The following is a 23,854-nucleotide window of genomic DNA, read 5'->3' as shown; positions in this document are numbered from 1 at the left end:
TTTAGTTTTAACGTGTGAAGATTCAGCTCTGTTCCCTGGTGAAGTTTAACGCAGTTGGTTTTGATAGAAGCAAGATTAGGCAACGGGACTCCTTTCCCTGTGTTAACTCTTCATCGTGTGGTAGTGTCTCTCACTTACCCAGCCACATAACTGGAAATAGAAAGCATATTGCAGGGTTTCTTAATCACATGCAAATTCCATTCATGTGCCTAAGTTTTCAGAGAAGACTAGGAGATTTAGATTTACAGACCCTGTTACTTTCAGTAGAAGCTGTGTGACTAAATCCTCTGAATTAGTTTTGAATTAAAAACAAACAACACACAGCCGTGCAGTACTTGTCAGCCCAAGCTCCTGGCACATTTAGCTGCATTTTAAGACTGCATTAATTGATAAATTCTTTTGGCAAAAATTGAGGATGCTGGTGAATGAGAAAACAGGAGCTGTTGAGTTCATCTAAGGTGCTCCTGCTCTTTACAGCCTCAGAACAGGGTATGGGAGGTGTGGCTGGGAGAAGTGTGATACACCTTCTATCCAGATTCATAGTTATACGGCATTTTTGAATGTGCTTGCAGAACTAATCTGGGGAAGGTAGGAAATTTGGACTAGCTTTACCTTTTGGCAGGATTGAGCACTGCTGTGCAGGACATTGTGTTCTCACATTTCTCTCACAGGTAAGCATATGCAATTAGTCACTACAGGTGTAGCTTTGGCAGGTTGGGTCTAAAACGTCCAAATTAATCTCTTTGATTTTTTTTTTCTCATTTCAGAGACACTATTCTCCTCTGTGTAGAGATGGCAGAAATCAATTCTCCTGTAAATATCAAGGAAAAGGTAGGTTGAAGTAACAGTACAATGCAAACCAAAATTATATTTGCATACATGTTTAATTTCTGCTGTTTTCAACATGGATCACATACTGAACTTTATTATGCATTGACTCTGTGCATGAAGTTAAGTACACAGAAAGGTATTGATAGGACTAATCTGAATCTTGCTTGACAAGAAGCATTTTTATTATTTGCAGAGAGACTGTCAGCTAGTCTTCTCTTGTTCTTTGTAATTCCTGTGCACACTGATGCTGTGGAGAATGGCACTTTAGGGTGATTGCTGCTGTACAAAATGCAAGCATTGAAGAAACGTGCCCTTCAGAAATAATTTTCTGCTAAAAAATGTTATACCTATAATACTTAAAGCAATTCCTAAAAGTGCAGGACCTGAAAAGAGTAGATTACGTTTTCCTATGAAGGTATGTCTGCTTTTAATGGCATTCCATGTGCTTGAGTGATCTTCTCCACATCCTTGGCTAGAGCTAGAGCCTCATCACCCTTTCAGGAGCAGTAAAGGACCTAAATCTAATTAGGATATGAGGTAGGTCAGGAGATCTTTTGTGACTCCTAGCAGGCAGATTGTGAAGAGGCCATCTAACCATAGAAATTCTTTTGCTCCATCTCTCCTTACAGGAAACAGTTCGTTACCTGTTGCACTGCCACAGGTGCCTGGTTTTTGAGTAGTTTTACCTTACATTTGTTGTTAACATCTCAATTGCTCATTGTGCTTGAGGATTTGCATGTCAGTATAAATGTCTGTCTTATTCATCTGGTGATGAATATCTTCCTTAGTCCTTAATAACCGCACAGGGTTTTAAAATTGAGCAGCATGATGATTTTGCAGTAGAAAGTAATGTCGTTAAATTATTTTCCCTGGTGCCAGAGTGCTCAAAGGTAAACTACAGTAATTCTCAAAATACCACTCAGTAAATCAGTTGAAGCTCTGCATACTTACTGTGTAGCTTGAAATTTTTTCTTTAAGTCAGTTTTACAAGTGCAGAATTTTACAAATCATGTGTTTGTCTTTTGCAAGTTTAAGAATGAGGAACAGCAACAGTAGTTTTATTTACGGTAGATATCTGCTGTTCCAAGTGTGATACCTGCTGGGAGTGCCCAAAATCAAATGTTTTTGAGCATATGCATTTTAAGGCAGGAAAATAATTGGATTGATACAATCTATTATAAATTGTTCCACTCTTTATTCCTGTATCTTCCATCAGTATTTAATGCCACTAAATCCCTATGCCAAAGGGGAGGGGAGGTTGTTTGGGGGTTTTTTTCAGTTCTGTGTTCTCTCCCTGATCAGATTCATGTTATGCAAGAAAGTAAAACCTCTGCCACTGTTTTAAAAGTGCTGTGAGGCCAGTGCAGACATTTTGGACATTACGCTCAAGCCCAGGCTCTGTAAAGCCCCAGCCCTGAATTTGAGTCATAAGAGAATGCTACTGTAGTAGTGATACTTGTGTAATTCATTCTTGGCATTTCAGCTGAAATAGTTCATGGTGTCAATAGATTAAACATTCTATTTCATATCATCTTTTTTCTCCCCCAAGAGATTTATATAAATGTTGGCCTGTGATGTTAGGAAGGCTAATGAAAGTTTCCATAGTTGGCAGAGACTCCTGCAGCTGTGAGCCTCTTGTGGGAGAGCCAGGACTCTTTCAATTACCATATTTTCATGCATATAATGCACAGATTTTCTGGAGTAACCTAAGTTCTCCAATTCAGCAGACACAAAGGTCATTAATTGCCTGCATAACTAGTATAAGAAGTTTACCATCAGGATCTCTCTCAGAATAATTCCCTCTGCCCTGGCCCTTGCTGTAGTCTTCCTTCACTATGCCACTCTTCCTTTTGCCTCTGATAACACAATCATCTCTGTGCCTGAAAATAAGTAAGGACTTATTTTTTGTATCAGGGTTTTCAGAGACTGAGTGTTATACATAGTTCATATCATATGCACTAGAGTTCACTGGATTAAGGGATAAAATGAGCCAAATTCGTTGGCTTCCATCCAAAATCCATAAAATCAAAGGAGTTATTCAAGCATTAACCTAGTACATCACCAGAAGAGGTGCTGAGAATCTGAATTACAGGGCTTCCAAAGAAGAAGCAATTGGACTGAGGAAGACAAGTGATGTATTGTCTCCTGCAACAATTAGGCCCTCTTAGTTTAATGAGAGAAGAGTGAATATCAGGCACTCCCCAGAATAACCATTCATCTCTGCCATGTGACTTTGGTTTTGATCCAGAGAAATATCATGAATTGTTTAAACTTCAGGACTTGCTTTTGGGCCATTTTCTCTCTCTCTCTCTTTTTTTTTTTTTTTTTTTTTTAATAATATGCTGTGTGTCTAAACATGTCTGAACAAGTGACATCTGCTATCAGCTAGAATTAGCAAAATACCCATTCAGATGAAAATTCTCCTTTTGAGATTCTCTTAGGAGTGAAGTTTTTGCTGAAGTTTTGCTGAAGCTCTCCTGAAAGGCTTGCTTTCTCATTTGTCATCTCAAGTGTTAGAGCTGGAGGAGCAGATGAGCAGCACTGCAAGAAGGAAATTTTATTCAGATGTGGTTTGGGGGGTTTCTCAGTTTTGTTTGCATTACACCATAAAAGTGGTTTTCATAAGCAATAGTCAGCATGCAAGGAAATAGTAGGATTTAAAGTGGAAGGAATGGAAGTAGTATGTAAATTTAAAATTATGCATTACGAAAGCAGATCATTTCCAGTCTGTGATTTCACTTTCTCCTTAAAGTTAACCTTTGCAGCTGTTCTTCCACGTGTTGAAGTAGATGGACTGTTCAAAGACCAGAAAAGTTGATCAAAATGCACTTTAGTCACTTGATGAGCCGCTTAACTTGGGTTAAGGATATCACAGATTCATGTCTGTAAATGGTGCTGTCATCACTCAAGTATAGAATAGTTCTTACTAAGCCAAACTTCTCAGGAATCCTGAAAGAACATATTGGAATGTCTGGCTTTCTATTTGATGGATAAGGGTGAAATAATAAATCCATGACAAGTGCCTAAAGAAGTTTACTGCAGCAAGTAGAACTTTCTTGGGGATTGCTAGGACTAAATGATCAGAAGGTATCAGGGTGATGAACAGATCATGTAGCAGAAAGAGAGGCACAGACCTGATCAAAGCCATCATTTTGCTCAAAGGGGCACTTGTTCAGTTCGTCAGGATGAACTTAGTAAAGCATCTGGAAAAACATCTCCAATGTAAGAAATAGCCTCTTAATGCAACCCAGTCAGATTGTATTCATGAAATATTTTTGTGTAGAAGTTCAAAACCTTTTTAAAAATTCTGCCATTAAGTGGTTTTAAAATGCATTTTCTTGCTTAATGTAGTCAGGACATCTGCTAATGCTAAATTCCTAGATTATGGAAACCAGCAGTGTTCTGCAGGCAGCCCTTCTTTCCCACTTCACTTTCAGGGTTTGGGAGAAATTGGGGGTTTAATGGAATTGAATGATGTATATGTGTACATAAAAATTTGCTATTGACATGCAGTAAAAGTAAAGTAGGAAATGTCTGTGTTTATTGATAACCATACTTATAAATTAATTTAGTTCTTGACTTAGAGAAAAATCTGTCCATCTTAACGTTTAGTACAAAGTGAAGGTGGATCAGCATTAGTTTTCCTAACCAAGCATAAATGAGAGTATTTCTGTCTAAGTGACCATAATAGTCACTTACTTCAAGGGTATTAGAGCAGCTGTGTTCAGGGGTTTCAGAACAGCCGTGAGCTTTCAGCAAAGAAGTTTAATTTGTCACTCTGTCAGAAATACATAAACAAACTCTCTGAACCCCGGATATGTTACTTATTCACCAGAAACATCCTCTTTGAGATGATGCCAGGGGGGACCAGATGGAGCAGAGCAGCAAACAGGCAGTGATTGAGTCCATGTTGTTACAGTTGCCTGGGAACCATTTGAAACTTGACAGAGAGCGTAAAGGGCTTAGAGGAACACACATCCCTGTCAGCTTGGTTCTGCATGTGGAATAGGTAATCTGGTGTCACAACTTCCAGGCAGGCTGTTTCTTTTTGAGCTTGATTTACCTGGAAAGTCTTGTGAAATGGGTGTTTGTGAGGACTTAGAGTAAGGTACTATGAGAGGGTAGAATTCAGCATCCTTTCCTGTGTGCTGAATTCCTCTGGAGTAACCTGTTACTGATTCATTGAATTTTAATTTTTTGGGGGGGGGCGGTGCACCAAAAATTTTCTCTGAGATGTTTAACAGTAATCATCAGAAAAATAATCAAGTATATCTGATAAGACCTTGAGGATTTTATTGTGAGGCAGAAGCTTATCTGAGGGGACTTGAAATCTTTTTCAACTTTGATTCCACTTCTGGGCAGCTTTCAACATTTTTTGTAAGAGACAGATAAAAACATCCTCCTGACCGTGGAATTCTGGTCCTGATGAGACACAGTCTGGCTCAAATTGCAGCAAACATCAGCAGGACTTGAGCTCTGGATCGTGGCTCTAAATGGAGGTGGACCTGGGTTCTGTCTTTCGTGTTCTTTACTGTATATGATTTTTTTCAAGATCACAGATTTATATTTTAGATCTGTGACAAAGTAGCTTGTGTAAGCTGAAATTCTGAGAAAGTTTTCTTAGTAGTACACAATGTAATGTGCTTTCCTGTTAGGCTATAGGAGGAAAAGCCCAGGAATTTAACTACTGTCAGTGACAGATTCTCAACCAATGCTGACATTAATAGCATTAATTATCTGTGGTTCTGAAGGTATGTTACTGAATTCTCTTGGTGTCCCGGAATGCTGTCTAGCATCCAGATGATGACAGCAGCTCACTGGGAATCTACTCTGGATGAAAACAGGATGTTTCACAAAATAATTAAAATAATTGACTTCCCTGTAGTCTGTCTGGTAATACTGTTTCTCCTGTGATCAGGTTTCAGTAAGTAGGAAAAAAATGTTTTCTCCCATATACATGGCAATCTAATAAAGTAGACTGCTGAGTTAGCCTTTGCAGAATGGCATTAATGAATTGCCATTGCCTGGTAAGAGATTCTTTTGCTCTGGTACATTCTTTCATACTTGAGGATGCTAAATGGTTTTTAAAGGAATTTGTTGTTGGGAAGTCATAAATACCAGATGATTCTAGTTGCATAATCTGTTTCTTACATATTAAGAAGATATTCTTGCTGAGTTTGAGGACTGTCAGTTTAGAGAGAGAAAGTTAGGAGTTACCTCCTGCCCTGACATCCTGCTATCATGATGTCTTGGTTTGGGACAAATTTGGGAGAAAACCCCTGTATAGGATCCCTCTAAGGAAGCAGACCCACGTGGCCCCTCCTTCCAACTGGTCTGGGAAAAAAAAACCCAAAACCTTCTTTGGAGAAAAGTGGAAAAAACTATTTTACTAAACAAATGAAGTGCATACAAGTATAAAGAATGAATAGTATGAAACAATAAAACTTCTCCTTCTGAAGTGAGATGGCAAATTTAGAAAGTCTTTGCCGTGGGTGTAGTTTGGCTCTCTCTCAGTGCCTCTCCTCAGTCCCAGTCCCTCTGGCGCTGCTGGAAAATGCCGAGGTCCAGGCCCTGGTGGGCCGCAGGTGCAGCCCCCAGTGCTCCCCTGGGTTTTCAGTCTAGAGCAGGTTTAAACAGTTCCAAGAAAAAGGAAAAAAAACAGTCCAGGGAAATTCTCTGCCCTAGCTAGCTGAAACGAACTAAAAGCAAAGAAAAAAACTCTGTCCTGCAGTCTCTCCAAGCCTCCGCCGAACACGCTGTCCGCAGAAGAATGTGGAGGAGTCAGGCAGTTTTCTCAAAACAAACTCCGCGCTTCTCCTTGCTCTTAGAACCAGTCTTAAAGGCACAGGACTCAATATACAGAACAAACAGAACAGACGATTGGGGATACAGGCATCATAAAGTTACCCTAGGACATTCCACCCCTTGTATCCTTATATTGTCAATTTACTAAAACTAATATGTATTCTAGTTCTACACACACATACATCTATATAAAAACAATATGCAATATACAGCTACATACAGTGGCAGTACTATTCAGCACACAGTGATAATTACACACGGTTCTCACTTAACAATCAAATCTCCCTGGGGTACACATCGTGTGGTTCCATCTTTCTGCATTACTCACTATGTGCAGCCTGGTCTCTGAGCAAAGACAATCCCACGGATGGGATCTTCTGTACTTGAAGCAGAATTGATTCAAACTGTTTTCCTTAACAAACTTCTTACATGTACTACTGGGACTTTCTCTCCATCTACTGTATGTAGGGACTCAGATTGGGCAGGGTCTGCTCTGTTGGTGGAACTTCGGGTGTTAACTAACTAGGTGGCTTTTGCTAGATGCTGTTCTCAGTTTTTGAATGATCCTCCACCCAGTGCTTTCAGGGTGGTTTTTAGCAGTCCATTATATTTTTCTATTTTCCCTGAAGCTGGTGCATGATAGGGGATATGGTACACCCACTCAATGCTATGTTCCCTAGCCCAGTTGTTGATGAGGCTGTTCTTGAAATGAGTTCCATTGTCTGACTCAATTCTCTCGGGGGTACCATGCTTCCAAAGAACTTGTTTTTCAAGGCTTAGAATGGTGTTACGGGCTGTAGCGTGAGGCACAGGGTAGGTCTCCAGCCATCCTGTGGTGGCCTCTACTATTGTGAGCACATAGCGCTTGCCTTGGCGGGTTTGGGGAAGGGTGATGTAGTCAATCTGCCAGGCCTCCCCATACTTATACTTGGACCATCGCCCGCTATACTATAGCGGCTTCACCCGCTTGGCCTGCTTGATGGCAGCACACGTCTCACAGTTATGGATAACTTGAGAAATACTGTCCATGGTTAGATCTACCCTTCGGTCTCGTGCTCACTTATAGGTGGCATCTCTGCCCTGATGGCCTGAGGCATCATGGGCCTATCGAGTTAGGAACAACTCTCCCTTGTGTTGCTAGTCTAAGTCTATCTTTGACACTTTTATCTTGGCAGCCTGATCTACTTGCTTGTTGTTTTGGTGCTCCTCATTAGCCCGACTCTTGGGGATATGGGCATCTACATGACGGACTTTGACAGGTAGCTTCTCTACCCGAGTGGCAATGTTCTTCCACTCATCTGCAGCCCAGATTGGCTTTCCCCTACGCTGCCAGTTGGCTTTTTTCCACTTTTCTAGCTATCTCCACAGAGCATTGGCTACCATCTACGAATCAGTGTAGAGGTAGAGCTTTGGCTATTTCTCTCTTTTAGCAATGTCCAGGGCCAGTTGAACAGCTTTAAGCTCAGCGAGTTGGCTTGACCCACCTTCTCTTTCAGTGGCTTGTGCAACCTGTCTTGTGGGACTCCATACAGCTGCTTTCTACTTTCGTGTCATCCCAATGATGCGGCAGGAACCGTCAGTGAAAAGAGCATAGCGTGTTTCTTCTGCTGGCAGTTGGTTGTATGGTGGAGCTTCTTCAGCACGTGTCACTTGTTCCTGCTCTTCTTCATCTATGAGACTAAAGTTTTCACCCTCCGGCTAGTTTGTAATTATCTCCAAAATCCCAGGGCGATTTGGGTTTCCAATGCGGGCGCGCTGAGTGATGAGGGCAATCCATTTGCTCCATGTGGCATTGGTGGCATGGTGGGTAGAGGGAACTTCTGCTTTGAACATCCATCCCAGCACTGGTAGTCGAGGTGCCAGCAGGAGTTGTGTTTCAGTCTCTACTACTTCTGAGGCAGCTTGAACTCCTTCATAGGCAGCCAAGATTTCCTTCTCTGTTGGAGTGTAGTTAGCTTCAGACCCTCTGTAGCTTCGGCTCCAGAATCCCAGTGGTCGGCCTCGAGTCTCCCCAGGCACCTTCTGCCAAAGGCTCCAGGACAGGCTATTGTTCCCGGCTGCTGAGTAGAGCACGTTCTTCACATCTGGTCCCGTCCTGACTGGGCCAAGGGCCACTGCATGAGCGATCTCCTGCTTGATCTGGGCAAAGGCTTGTTGCTGTTCAGGGCCCCAGTAGAAATCATTCTTCTTGTGGGTGACCAGGTAGAGAGGGCTCACAATCTGGCTGTACTCAGGAATGTGCATCCTCCAGAAACCTATGGCGCCTAGAAAAGCTTGTGTTTCTTTTTTGTTAGTTGGTGGGCACATTGCTGTGATCTTGTTGATGACTTCAGTGGGAATCTGACGCCTTTTATCGTGCTATTTTACTCCCAGAAACTGGATCTCTCGAGCAGGTCCCTTAACTTTGCTCTTCTTGATAGCAAAGCTAGCTTTCAGGAGAATGTGGATGATCTTCTCTTCTTTTTCAAACACTTCCATTGCTGTGTTTCCCCACACAATGATATCATTGATGTACTGTAGATGTTCTGGAGCTTCACTCTTTTCCAGTGCAGCCTGGATCAGTCTATGGCAGATGGTGGGGCTGTGTTTCCACTCCTGGGGCAGTCGGTTCTAGGTGTACTGCACGCCCCTCTAGGTGAAAGCAAACTGAGGCCTGCATTCTGCAGCCAGAGGAATGGAGAAAAATGCATTAGCAATGTCAATTGTGGCGTACCACTTTGCTGCCTTGGACTCCAGCTCATACTGGAGTTCCAGCATGTCCGGCACAGCAGCGCTCAATGGTGGAGTCACTTCGTTCAAGGCACGGTAGTCTACAGTCAATCTCCATCCTCCGTTAGACTTGCGCACAGGCCAGATGGGGCTGTTGAAGGGTGAGTGGGTTTTGCTGACCACCCCTTGGCTCTCTAGCTCACGGATTATCTTGTGGATGGGGATTACAGCATCTCGAGTTGTTCTGTACTGTCGGCGATGCACTATTGAGGTGGCAATTGGCACTTGTTGCTCTTCCACCTTCAGAAGACCTACAGCAGATGGGTTCTCTGATAGTCCAGGCAAGGTATTCAACTGCTTAACACCCTCTGTCTCTACAGCTGCTATCCCGAATGCCCACTTAAATCCCTTTGGGTCTTTGAAATACCCATTTCGGAGGAAGTCTATGCCCAAAATGCATGGAGCTTCTGGGCCAGTCACAATAGGGTGTCTCTTCCACTCATTTCCAGTCAGGCTCACATCAGCCTCTACTAAAGTAAAATCTTGTGAACCCCCTGTCACCCCAGCAATGGAAACAGATTCTTCTCCTACATGTCTTGATGGAAGTAATGTGCACTGTGCACCAGTGTCAACTAAGGCCTCGTATTTTTGTGGTTTTGATGTGCCAGGCCAACGAATCCACACAGTTCAAAATACACGGTTTTCTCTAGCCTCTACCTGGCTAGAGGCAGGGCCCCTCTAAGCCTGATTATTCTTATTTCCCTGGGTAACCGGAGCTGCTTCCTTCTTGCTGGAACTTCCTCTCACAGTCTTGCCATCTAACAATTCATGCAGCCGTTGTGTCATAGCATCAGTAGATTCTCCATCCCATCTTTTCATGTTTTCTCCACATTCACGCAGGAGGACCCACAGCTTAGCCCGTGGGATGCCTTTTCCCTCTCTATCTAGGGAACGTTTGCGTGTGGTGCCAGAGTCCCTAACTTGTACTGCAGAGATCTGGAGAATGTCCTGCTTGAGTTCTTTGTGATTTTTCTCTATCTTGTCTGCTAATCCCCGCACCTGTGTTTCCAGAGCTGCAATTCTTGCATGTGTTGGACCATGCACAGCATCTGCATATGTTCGTAGCTTCTTCGCTATATCAAGCACGGTCTCCTCTGTCTCATTCCGCTTCATTATTGCTAAAGCAGAGGAGTATTCTTGTGGCCTAAGTCGTACAAGTTTTCGCCACATCACAGGTGTACATGGTACCAAGTCGGGGTTCCGAGTGTTTATGTCATCTGAGAAGACAATCTCCGCCACTGCCATTTCTCTCAAGCGCTGGATCCCTTGTTCAATGGTTTTCTACTGGGTTTGCTGCATATAGAGATCGTCGGCACAGAGATATCTTTGTGCCACACTTCCCAGGACCCGTTCCCAGAGACTGCAAGGACTAGCCTCCCTCATCATTTCTTGGTCAATAATTGGATCATGTGACAGGGATCTCAGATGTCTCGCTTCAGTGCCATCCAGTATTGTAGCCTCGCCTGCAGCATCCCAAAGACGGACTAACTAACTAATTATAGATTCATCAGGTCGTCGAGTATAATCCTTTCTTAGGCCACGAAGGTCCTTCAGGGAAAAGGACTCAATAGTATCTCCTGCTCTTGCAGCAGTTGGTCGGGCTCCTGCTCTTGCAGCAGTTGGTTGGGCTCCTGATGTTGTAGCAGCTGGTTGGGCTCTTGATCGTGTGCTAGTTGGCTGGACTCTCGATCTTGTGCCAGTTGATTTGGCTTCCGATTTTGTATCAGTTGGTTCGGCTTCTGACTGTGTATCATCAGTTGCTTCAGCTTCTGATTGTGTGTCAGGTGGTTTGACTCCTGACTGGGTGTCAGGAGGCATTGAGGATCCTTCACCTGAATCATCGTTTACTGGTCGATCGGTTTTGTCCGTGTGCTTCTTTCCTTTCTTTACTGCAGCGACTGCTGGTGTCTTAGCCTCACTGTCTGGTTTAGCTGCAGCCTGAATAGCTGTGGGGTTGGCTGCAGTCTGAGTGACTGATTTATCTCCCTGCTCCCTTGCTTCTATCTGCTGCCCTACAGTGTTTAGCAGTGTGTGACTCATTCTAGAAAAGCTATAAACCATATAGAGGAAAGTCACCAGGTGAAATACCAGGAAGGTGGTGTCTTTAACATTCAGGAGATGCCGAACTTTCTCCAAAAGTGATGTAACTGACTCAAAAGAGAAGAAGGAAAGAAGAGGCTGAAGAGCCTCATCTCCTACTCTTCTTCTAACAAACTGGGTGCAATTGTTGATAAATCTCCAAAACATGCTGCTGGAACTAGGACGCAGGGTAGGACGAAAAAACCATAAACTGAACATACCCAGAACAAACTCCAGTATCTTTATAAGCTTCTTGTAAACTATAATCACCGAACTTAGCAAAATAGCAATTCTAATTTGTGCATCCTTAATGTAAAAGCTGTATGTTAGGGACAATATTGGAGCTATTTCTGGGTAAGAAAACAAATTTAGGGACCAGAAAGGTATTAAAACCTCAAAAAAGCTTAGGGAACAGAAATGCAGAAAGGACTCCATTCTAAGAGACATTAGGAATTCAAGAAGCAACATGGCTACTGATTGTTTAATCTCCACCCAAAGGACAACCAAAAAATGCAGTTAATAATAATCAATACAAGTTTTTTCCACTCTCTCGTGCCCCGCAGTGGGCGCCAGTTAGAAATATGTCTTGGTTTGGGACAAATTTGGGAGAAAACCCCTGTATAGGATCCCTCTAAGGAAGCAGACCCACGTGGCCCCTCCTTCCAACTGGTCTGGGAAAAAAAAACCCAAAACCTTCTTTGGAGAAAAGTGGAAAAAACTATTTTACTAAACAAATGAAGTGCATACAAGTATAAAGAATGAATAGTATGAAACAATAAAACCTCTCCTTCTGAAGTGAGATGGCAAATTTAGAAAGTCTTTGCCGTGGGTGTAGTTTGGCTCTCTCTCAGTGCCTCTCCTCAGTCCCAGTCCCTCTGGCGCTGCTGGAAAATGCCGAGGTCCAGGCCCTGGTGGGCCGCAGGTGCAGCCCCCAGTGCTCCCCTGGGTTTTCAGTCCAGAGCAGGTTTAAACAGTTCCAAGAAAAAGGAAAAAAAAACAGTCCAGGGAAATTCTCTGCCCTAGCTAGCTGAAACGAACTAAAAGCAAAGAAAAAAACTCTGTCCTGCAGTCTCTCCAAGCCTCCGCCGAACACGCTGTCCGCAGAAGAATGTGGAGGAGTCAGGCAGTTTTCTCAAAACAAACTCCGCGCTTCTCCTTGCTCTTAGAACCAGTCTTAAAGGCACAGGACTCAATATACAGAACAAACAGAACAGACGATTGGGGATACAGGCATCATAAAGTTACCCTAGGACACATGATGACATCCATCATACACCTGTAATAAAAATGTGCTCTGTACAGTTTGTTGGATTGGGAATTGATGGACTTCTCTCAAGCAGCTGGAGGTTTGTAAGCAGGTGAGGTGTAGAGGTGTACTAGCACAAGGGCTGTTTTATCACCTGAGCTAGCAGGTGAGCCAGAGGGCAGCCAGCATACCTGGAGTGCTTAGGTCCAGCTCACACTGACCCCTTCAGTGTAAATCCAATGTCATCTTGCATTTGTCAAGCATTCCTGGAGCTTTGATACGCTTCTGTTCATCACAGTGTGTTAGATCTCTCATGACCTACAGTTGGAGAAGTGCATTTGTGCTAGGCTTATGCTGTCAGCATGTTTCCTATCACTCCCTTTGGCTTTTTCTTTTTTATCACTAGGTCCCTTTCCGGAATCAAATGGGACTCTTTTTGCATGAGGGGACAGAGCTGAGCCTCAGACCTAGAAATCTACATATATATTTGAAATAAGGGTTAAAGGACTAAGGGGTGGAATATCAGGGACCTTGAAACTTGCATTTCTAGGTGAAGGCTGTCATATAGCCTGGTCTCCCTCCATATACTTTGTCCTGCTCCCAAATATCCTGTCGGGTGACAAATTGGGACTTGTAACCACATGTCATTAACTTCTGTCCAGAAATTGCTGATATTTTCATTGCCTGTGTACAACAGTTCCAACGTATCCTGGATTAAAGCACTGGTCAAACAGTGCATGTGATGTAGACGTGATGTCTGGAACACAGATCTTTGTCTTTGAAATTCCAGAAGAAGTATGGTAACGAGGTCATTTTGTTCCTAAAAGTTTACAAGACAAAATACTTTGTTTTGGAACAAAACCTTTCGGGATCTCTGTTCTTTTGGTTCTAAAGCTGTGTGTAGTATGACATAGTTATGTGTGTGTGTGTGTGTATTAATTTTGATGCATCATACTGATTGCAGATTTTAGTTTCCATCTACTCACTCACATAAATCACTGCACAAATCTGGAAGGGAGAAGTACTAACTTGTAGGTATCCTGTATCACAGCATACATCCACAAGAGAAGCAGATTTAAGAAGTCTAAGCAACTTCTGATTTGGGATTTCCTAGGTCTTGGATGTTTTCATTTGCAATCTGATGGGTTTTTTCCTGAGAAATTCCTTCATTAAACTTCTCAATGTTTTATGTTTTCCAAATAGAAAGATAAACAAATGTGTTTTTTGTGCAACAGTCAACAAAAAAATGTTTTTGGGTTTTGGCAGTAGAACTGTTGAGCTTTACAGTATATTAATTCCCTAAATCAACTTTTTTAGTAGTCCAGCTAAACGAGGGCTGTGTCCACAGTGTTGTCGTATGCTAAATTTATTTTCTCTGTACTGTTAAGCATTTTTCCTAAGATTATTGTATTTGGGGGGGTTTTTTGGATTATCTCCACAACTAGAATGTTTCCATAACCTTTTTGTATTTAATTATAGTACTAGTTGGATGTAGCACAGTTTAGCTTTTCGTTTTGGTTTTTCTATAATCAAAAAATTCTTCACAAAGATCACGCAGTGCAAACAGAAAGTCTCTGGTTGATTTTGCAGTCTAAAACATAGCCTGCTTGGTTGATTTATTGTGTGTCAATGTCCTCTACCCTACAGATATATTCTTCTTGTCTTCAAGAAGTTTCCAAAGTGCGCTGTGTGGCGAGTTGCCTGATCCCCCAAGTGAGTTCTTAGCCTCACTTGGTTGTTTCCAGGTGCTTTCTGAAGCCTGCAGACCTTTCATGGCAAAGTAGGACCTAGAAGCCATGTGAGATCCTTGTGCTTATGTTTAAAGTTGGTTAGAATACTTTAGATATTTCTTTTACTATTTTTCCTGTAAGCAGTCACCGCAAGGAGATTATGCAATTTTGAGTAGGCAGAGAGATGATCCGCATGATTGTGAAAGAAGAGGGGAGTTTTTTGTGAGAATATGAGGATGTAATCCACATGGTGAAAATGTTTGGGAGCTACGAGCTTGAACATAAAACGGACTGCTTGTGGCCTGCTCTGCCTTAGTGTCTTTGCCAACTTTTATTACAGAGCCAGCTCAGTTCACGCTTGTTGCAGGTTTATCAGTAAATAGCGTGCCCATACCCACGATCACAGATGAATTAACTCCTTTTCCCAGTGCTTTCTCTTCACATCCTATTGACTCAGGTTAGTTTTCACTTGGCTGCCTGCAGTACATAGCTGAGAGCTCTACTCATTGCTTCCTTCCCCATGCGTGCACGTCAGCCGAGGAGAGAAACTTGAGCAGACAGGATTTTCTGCTTAGTTTTTGGCAACAACAACCGCTGGTTCAAGCAGTCCACTTTGTCAGCCTGGTCTGTATGAACTTCAAGAGGAAGTTGTCCCTGTTTAGTAGCTATTCTAAAGCAGCCTCTGTTGGCTGGGGACAGTTGTTGCATGGCAATGTGAGACAGACAATGAGAGGCCTTTGGGAAAGGGTCCTTGGGAGGTAGACAAGCACTTCAGCTCCACTGTCTTCTAAATTACGCCTTGGACTGCCCAAGGCTACCTGAGAGGTGTTGTGAGCAAGTGTGAAGCTGCAGAGAGGGGTGTGATGGGATGGTGGACAGGAGCACAGTAAATCATGCTAAGTAGCTGTGCTAACATGTGCTGAAGCCGAGTATGAGCCTTTTGCGGTTCTGAGGCTGGGTCCAGCAGGCATCAGGAATCCCATCGCTGTCCCATCGCTGCATTGAGAGAACCTCCTGTGATTCCTGGTTTATGGCAGCATACAGGACAGGGAAACACAGTGGTTGAGGAGTGGGGTGAACATACTACAGCAAAGTAAGATTTTTTTGGTCAAATCTGAGCACTTAAGTGTTCTCAATCACCTTCTGATGTCCCCGTTGGTGGAGGCTCCATAGAGATTGTCGTGCAGCACCTAACTGGGCAGCTGAGACAAGGCAATGTGAATGCTCTTGCCATGTGAGCCAGCCTGATTCCCTTAAACAGCTCTACCTTCACATAGTGCTTTTTCACAATTATATTTCACAGTACAATAAAAAGACCGCACTGCTTCACGATTAGCTTGATGACATTGGGATGCAGTAAATAAAGTACACCCTAATCAAGGATGTATTCCCACAGAAAGAGGACAAAGGAGGCTGCCAGATAAACATTTGCAGGACAATAACAAGTTTGTGATTGTAAATACATGCTGGATATCTTGACACGGAAGCTCATAAAGCTAATTTGAAACAGCTAAACTGGTTTGGCAGAGTCATTTTTTATCATAGGTTTTTGTTTTGCTAATTATGTTTAATTTATTTTTTATCTGATCTAGTAAAATTTTTATAGCATTAGAATAAAATAACAACAAAGTAGCATGTAACTATTTGCTTTCAGCTATATTGTATAGGGATGAGAAAATAAATGATCAATGTGGTTCCAGTAAAAAATATTTTATTAAAACATCATGAGTTGAATTCCATTTGGTATCAATGGATACTGACAATACAGCAGTAGCAAATGCTATGAAATTTAAGCATGGCATGCCAGAGTCACCTCATCCATCAGCAGTTTCCTGAAGGAAGCATTTGGCATCCCATGTCCTTTGTTCAGGATTTTGTTATACAAGCTTCCTGGACACTTGTACATGGAACAGCAAACTGAAATTATGCTGAGCAGCCACTAGAACTTTTAGAAATTATATTGTTCTGTTTCAGCCTCCGACTGTTTTCATGCATATGACACTTTTTCAGATGCCAAAAAACCATCAGTCCTAACTTTGATGTAGCAAGGCCATGCAAGAGCCTTATTGAAGAAGGTGTGTGCTCACTAAATTTGTGAGTGTGTCGAGACCCTTGGCAGCAAATAGACCATTTAGGAAAGAAGCAAAAGGCCAAATTCTGGCAGCTGAATTAAGCTGGTTCTTCTGCTGAGAGTGAGAGTAGGATTTGTTTCCAGGATCACTGGCTACCAGTTCCATGATTTGATATCATGAAGAAATTGTTTCATTATTTGCGTGGCTGGGTAGGGATAGGATGGGTATGGCTTTGTGCCGGTACATTGCTGTGTGCTCGTGAGCACAGCAGTGTAACAGGCATTTATACAAACATCCGTTGGCACAGAGGTACCTTACAGTCTAAAGGAGTATGATAAATTCACGTTATTGTCTTCTTTTACTTACAGATCAATGCAATCCGATTGATTGTTCCGAACAGAAGCAATAATGAGATAGTTCTGGTGTTGCAGCAGTTTGATAACAATGTAGACAAGGCTGTTCAAGCTTTCATGGATGGTGAGTACAAGGGACCTCTTTCACTAATGCAGGAGGGATTCAATCACATGCCAAAGTACTTGTTGTCACTAGGAGCTCAAAATATATTCTGTGGTTCTTCTGAAATCTGAGGTGTGACACTTGTTAATTATAGCAAAATGGATCCTCCTGTCTGCATCTTTGCTTCTTCACTGTACGAGTTTGACATGGCTGTTCATCTGATCTACCTGGCTGCCATTTTTGAAGCCATTCTTAATGCAGACCTGCTTCTTTATTCTGCATTCTTTTTAAAGTAATATGTCAGGAAATTATTCACCATTGAAGATACAGTAACTAAGAAATATTCAGGATAGTTCTGAAGCACATAACCAGGCCCCTAAACCCCTGAATTTGATGCATACATTGACATTCAAACCTCAATCAGAATTTTTGCAAATAGCCTTGACATTTATAATGGCTGAACCAAGACTCCATTGAAAGTTCGAGCCATTTAAACCCGGATCCGTGTTTGTATTTTGCGTCATGAGACCATCTCTAATGAAAGGTCACTTGTATTTTAATAAAACTTTCCTGGTAAATACATAAAGTCAAGTATTTTGAACTTTCAGCAGAATCTGTGAGAAACCTTTTGCAGACGTAATGGCATACCATGAGCAATCTTCTCAAAATTTTTTAGCTTGGGGTTGCATAAACGATAGCAGAAGTTTGGTGGTCTCAGAGGGCCCTGTATATCTTAAAAATGCCTCATTTTTGCTATCTCAGCAAGTTGTTTACTTCATGCCTATTTTATTTCAGAATAATTTTGGATTTCATTTGGAATAACTTAATAAAATGTATCAGCCAAAAAACATCATCATATACTCGGAATTAGCAATATGCAAAAAGCAGATGCAAGCAAACTGGACTATTTATAAATGTATCAACATTCTTCCATCAGATCTATATGGCTCCTTTTGCTTCAGGCAGCTGCACAGACAGTTAAATTCTGAGGGATGGATTGAAATTGCATTTGTCTGCACACACACACACAGAAAAAAGAAAGTGTGATGCATCTAATTAATAATAATTTTGTTTTCCTGTAATGTATGTCCTGGGGAAGGTAGTGGAGGATTGTTCCATGACTATTCAGTAAGTTGCTTTCACTTTATTTTGTCATAAGTTACCGTGGCTTTCTTGTGGCTTATGAATTGTTTCCAATGGTTCCTCAAAAGGGGAAGTGCTTTCACAACCGTGTGTCCTCACCTGCTGTAAGGAAGATACAGGGCAAACACAAGCTTTGCACAAAGTGCAATAAAGTTGTGAAGAAAAGCAAGCTGTTACACCCAAGCTGAGGTGATCTTTGTTTGAACTTCACCAGTTCATGATTATTGCTCAGAAGTCTTTGTGAGGGAGTATATGAAAATAGCTAATATTTGTAACTGTCTGGAAAGAGCAGAAAACGTGTATCCACGCAGCTGCCCCTGTGGGTAGAATGAATAATTGCAATATTTTTTCACATGAATGATAAAAATTGCTAAGATTGAAATAATACTTGCTGAGAAGTCCTGCCATGAAAACTGTTGGGGTGGCCATGCTGAATGGAAAGCTTGAGTCACCTTCTGAGGTGCTACTTGCTGAATCAAGAAATAGTCAAATTTTGTTTCCTGTCTTGTTTCATATCTGGAGTGACATTTAGATGATGCCTCTGTTATGGATTTTATTCTATAGGTAAAATTTGATTTAAATGACAGGTTCAAATGTTTTATTTGCTATGCTAGTTTACCTGATTAAGCATAATCAGAGGGTCTCTTCAGCTGCTTTGTAGATGTATTTGAGAAAATATACTGGTGGATTCAAATGAGGGCAGTGGGATTTGGACAGTTAGTGCATTTCCATTTGAAAGAAACAGAGGTTAGTTGGATGAATCCCTAAAGTAACTCTCAGCATTGATAATATTCAAAGGGAAACAAAGCAAAGATGCCACCAGCCAACACAAAAAGGGTGTTGGTTGTACTGTGAAAACAGTTTACAAAGCTGTCACATGAAATCACATATTTTCAGCAGCATGGAGTAAAATGTGCAGCAAATGTTGATTACTTCATACAGAAACATGGTACCTGTCAAAAGGTGATGTACCTTTAGGAGAGGAGATTGTAGTTACATGCACATAAGTATGTGTGTAACTAATTCTAAGTATGTATATAGTTATACAAGGAATAGAACTTGTCTTAGCCTTCCATCTGCATTGTCATGTCACCTAGCAAATAAAACATGGCTTTGATGGATTCCATGCAAGTTTTTTCACAATTGAACAAATTTGTCTTAGCAAGATATGTAATCTTTCCTATTGTGTGTGTTAGGCTCACCAGATAATCTTGGATCTGGTTTATTGTGATAGAAAAGTAATAATTTTGGTACATATGAAAACCTCACATGCCTTTGGCTGAATACAAGTTGACAACTCATGGTGGTCTGAAAACAGCAATTCTGCTTAATGCTAATATCAAGATTTCACTGAAAGGAGTGAGAAGAATGGCTGAGTATGAAATCCACTTAAAAAGGCTAATAATTGAGTGTGTACTAGATTTGTGAAGTGATGGTAAAGTGGTTGTTAAATGCAAGCAGAAGACCTTTAACCTGATGGTGATTAAAAATACTATTGGCAGATACTGCCATAATAGCTTGGATGACAGTTCAGACAGCGTGCTTACCATGAGATCTATTTTCAGCATTAAGCTCCAGGAGAACAAAATTATGATGTTAATTAGAAGGAGAAGAGTTTTCTTCTAACATGGCAGCAGGCACTGGTCTGACCAAAGCTCTGCCTGCTGTGTTCCATAAATTTATCTGAGCAATTCACGATGGCTGACAGGCAGAATTTCAAGTATAACTGTAATTACTTCTGAGAATATTTTTTTACCATTCTTTTCTGTCAGGCCTAAGTTTACTGCATTTGTGTGATGCAGATTTTATGCTAGAGTCCACAAAATTACTCTTACATGCTAATTCTTTACTTTTTATACTCTTATGTCTTCTGAAGATGACAGGTAACCGACAGAAAATACGTGATAAAAATACCAAAAATTTTTAAAACTTTCGGATGCTCTAGAGTCAGGGTGGACTATTTAGTGTTGACTCTGGGTGCTGTGATGCTTTCCTTTTCAGGCAGGAGATTTGAGTGTTGATTTTGCTGGGTCTTAGGCTAATGTTTTAAGTCAGGCACACGATGACTTTGTGCAGTGAGGTCCATGAGAAGCCAGTAGTGCCAAGTGGACCATCCAGTGTAAGCAGTGTAATCAGAGCAGGTAACTCAGAAGAAGAAAGGCAGCAGTGCCCATTTTGTTCTCGCCATGTAAGAGAATTCACAACCAATTGAAATCCTCCTCAGCTAGGCTAGAAATTGATCATGAACACACTGATTCTTTTTCGTAGCTGAACTTCTGTTGAAATGGTTTTATCTTTCCTTTCTCTAGGCAGTGCTGCTCAGGTTCTAAAGGAATGGAATATGACAGGGAAAAAGAAGGTAAGAACTTGCTCTTGAAAGTCAAGGCATTTAAATCACTTGTCAGCTGTCTGTACTTGAATTGCAGTACTGTGGGTCAGTACTTGGCCTTTTCCAGCACAGGTGACCTCATTCACATCTGTAGACAGTACTTGAAACAAATACGTGTACTATTTTTAATCCTGTTCTTCTGTCACTTTCTCACTAAGCCCAGTGTTGTGAGTGAATTTCTGGGATAGCACACGCGTGTACCTGGGTGTGGGAACCAGACCCTGGACAGGCACAGGACAAATCCCAAAACAGCCCATGCACAGAAACACTTTTAATAAGAAACTGGATAGTCACAGCCACTTACAGTGCTCAGTTTACTGATTGCATTTTGCGTTTGTACGATTTGCATTGAGTGATATCTCCGTTCTTGTGATATTTCTCCATTTAGAACAATAGGAGAAAAAGAAGCAAATCTAAACAGCACCAAGGCAATAAAGATCCTAAAACCAACAACAGTGGACCTGAGAAGGCATCTCAAGAGCCTCAACGAATAAATGACTGTCATATGAATGGATGCCCTAAGGACAACTCTGGCCGTGGTTCTGCCAATCAGAAACTGGAACCCACTGCTCTTGAGAGCAAAGGCTTCGGATCTGTAGGGTCAGCACTGGAGTGTCCAGAAATCAGAGGTCAGTCCACCTGCCAGAGAGCACCTTTTCAACTGGCAGTAGCCAAGCCTTCATTGACGTAAAGATCATGGTGTTTTTATTGTCCTGAAGATGTTGTAGAGATGTTTTTTTGGAAGAATAATGCACGTAACTATCAAAGTCATGCCAATAGATTTCTATCCGCACACTATTCATCTTGCAATCCATTTCCTTGCAAAATGTCTTTCTTCTCCTATAGATAGACCAGGTGATACAGAATATTACAGGTAGAAATACAGAAGAATGCAGGGTTAGAAAATGGCTTGTGTCAAATGGTTAGCAAAATGATTAAGTCCTTCATGTGCGGTAAAGGTACCTGAGCACTATGAGCTTGTGGCATATTACTGGATTTCTTTATTGCTTAGTTCAAACTAGTCCATTTCTTCTTTTTCTTATCTTCCCTACACAGGCTAGTCACAGTAGGCTTCCACTGGCTTTTCCTAGCAGGGAAGGGAGTGCCTTTGTGGTGTGCAAAGGCACTCTGATGGCCTTTTAGTACGTGCATTTAGTTTCTCACAGGGTCTAGTTATCTAGATACCATTTGTGAAGCTGGGAGGGGCAGCAGCACAGAAAGTTCTTCCTCACTGTAGTAAGTATAGACATATGATTATACCAGCACCAGTGTGAACAAACTCACTGCTCTGGGGCAGATGCTCTGGGAGAGCTTTTGCCTACAAGTTCATGAAGCTCATATTTAATAGTTGTCAGTGCTGGTAGTGTTTCTTCAGCTCTTCACGTTTCAGATATCTGACAGGCCTGGCTTATGGCTGCTGTTAGTATTTGCTTCCTGTGTCTGAAGACCTTTCCTTGAAATGCCTTTTCCCATGGTTGCAAATACAGCTCTAAAACCCCATTTTAAAGGAATGTGCCAGAGTAATGATTGTCCTGAAATTAATTATCGGCTGCTTTTGGACGATTTTGGAGGTGCCAGCCTGTGGTTAATTACATGAAGACTATGCAACCTGTAGCAGCCAAACAAACTACTTGCCAAGAAATTTTGTCCTAAAAACTTGATGCCTCACAAAGGACCAGAGATACACTCCCTGCCCGTGCTAGACTCCCACTTAACTTAGGATAAAATATGCCATAAGCCAGAAAATTCTGCATTTCCATAATACTAGAAGCATTTTTGCCACTTATTTTGCAAGACACAAACATTTGTGGTATAAATCAGACTTCTTAGAGTGGCATTTTTTTGAATGATGTGTGCATGAATATGTAGACTTAATTGCCTATTCATGGAGGGTGTTTTCTAGGGGGTACAGATACAGAATGCAAGAAGAGTGCCCATGCTGTTAGTGATCTTTTTATGGGTCAGTGGGATTGAATCCTGCTTTTTTCTCTTTGAAACAGCTCGGAGTTAGTTGTACATATAAAGGGCAAAAAGTTTCTGGAATTTTTTCTTTGCTTTTGCAAGTGGCAAATGAGAAAATGCCATAGCTTTACAAATTTTTTTCAACTTAAACACATCTCTTCTGTTTCAATAACAAGGGGGAGAGAGAGCTTTCAAAAAAAAAAAAGGGCAGAAAAGATAGGAAAGGAAATAGAAAGGAAGACCTGAAACTTTATTATTCAAGTTCCCCCTTACATAGTAAAATAATTTCCTGGCAAAATTTTTGATAGAGAGAAGAAAATAATTTCTTCTTCACTTTCAGTTGCACTAGTATCGTTTTCTTTGTAGTCAGTGTGACAACTATTTTCTTAGGGTCAAAAGCCACCTATATTTATATTGTTACATTTGTGCTGAAGTGATCAGGATCCTTCAGGGGCCAGCAGCTGTGCCCTTGCAGTTTCTGAGCAAGTCCTACAGACTCTTAAAGCAGTGTGAAATGTTGAAGTGAGTCCAAAGTGCACCTGTTTCATATTGCACTTTCTTGTGGTGTAATCTCCTTTGTACTGTCCTTGTCTAGCTTTTTGCTTTGGGTCCTTCCCTATCAAATGAATGTGACTGTCGTCATTTCACCATCTCCTTCGGAGGGCTCACAGCTCAGGGGGATCGTGGGTGCCTGTTGAGAGTCCCTAATGCTTTCCTCCCCTGAGGAACACGAGGTGGAAGCTTTGCCTATACCAACTCCCAGCCTGTGAGATTAGGACTTTTAGAGCCATAAAATCCTGGCAGCCTGGAAGGAACTTCAGAAGCAAAAGGGGAGGATGCAGCATTTCTCCATAGAAAATTAGGGGCAGAAACATAGTTTCAGATCTGCTTGTCTCTTGCCATTATTCCATCTTTTTTTTCTTAGACCTCTTTAGTTGCTGTTACTCTTTCTGTACGTGGCCTCGTAAAGAAGCAGTGTGGATGCACCGAAAGGAGATTTAGCGCTGCCTTGCCATGCTATTGCTTTTGCAGGGACCCCGGTAAAAATCAGATCCTGATCTCTTCCATACTTACTTTTCACGTAGGAAGATTTTTAATGACTCTCTCAAGCTTCCTGTTTATATCTCAGGGGATATACAGCTTCCTTCTTTCAGCCAAAGAATCTGTGAGGTTCACTTGATTTGAAAGGTATTGAATGGCAAGCTGCTGCAAAAAGATAACCCACTCATTTCGAAGATGGCAGCTCAGCAGCCTTCAGAGCAGGTTAATCTGGGCTGTTGCCATTACTGGCCCGTGTGGTCACGCTTGACTGTTAATGCAGCAGGTGTCACACGATAGGCTGGTGCTGAAGTCCCAAGCCACCACATACTGA

At 41.7% G+C, this 23,854-nt stretch overlaps 1 protein-coding gene across 4 annotated transcripts in view; it reads left to right on the top strand.

Moving 5' to 3' along the window:
• The window catches only part of SPATS2L (spermatogenesis associated serine rich 2 like), a 147,064-nt gene that overhangs the window by 98,222 nt on the left and 24,988 nt on the right, over positions 1 to 23,854 (top strand). For all 4 annotated transcript variants that reach the window (XM_040069701.2, XM_040069703.2, XM_040069700.2 and 1 more), the window contains 4 exons: positions 768 to 831; positions 16,901 to 17,009; positions 20,441 to 20,490; positions 20,909 to 21,149. In XM_040069701.2, coding sequence (XP_039925635.1) covers positions 793 to 831; positions 16,901 to 17,009; positions 20,441 to 20,490; positions 20,909 to 21,149 — 439 coding nt within the window. In that variant the 5' untranslated portion in view covers positions 768 to 792. The remainder of the gene's footprint in view (positions 1 to 767; positions 832 to 16,900; positions 17,010 to 20,440; positions 20,491 to 20,908; positions 21,150 to 23,854) is intronic.

This window comes from Hirundo rustica, chromosome 7 (assembly GCF_015227805.2).
Source record: "Hirundo rustica isolate bHirRus1 chromosome 7, bHirRus1.pri.v3, whole genome shotgun sequence".
NCBI lineage: Eukaryota > Metazoa > Chordata > Aves > Passeriformes > Hirundinidae > Hirundo > Hirundo rustica.
Note: the sequence above shows the minus strand (reverse complement) of the source record. Positions and strands in the feature narration are given on the sequence as shown.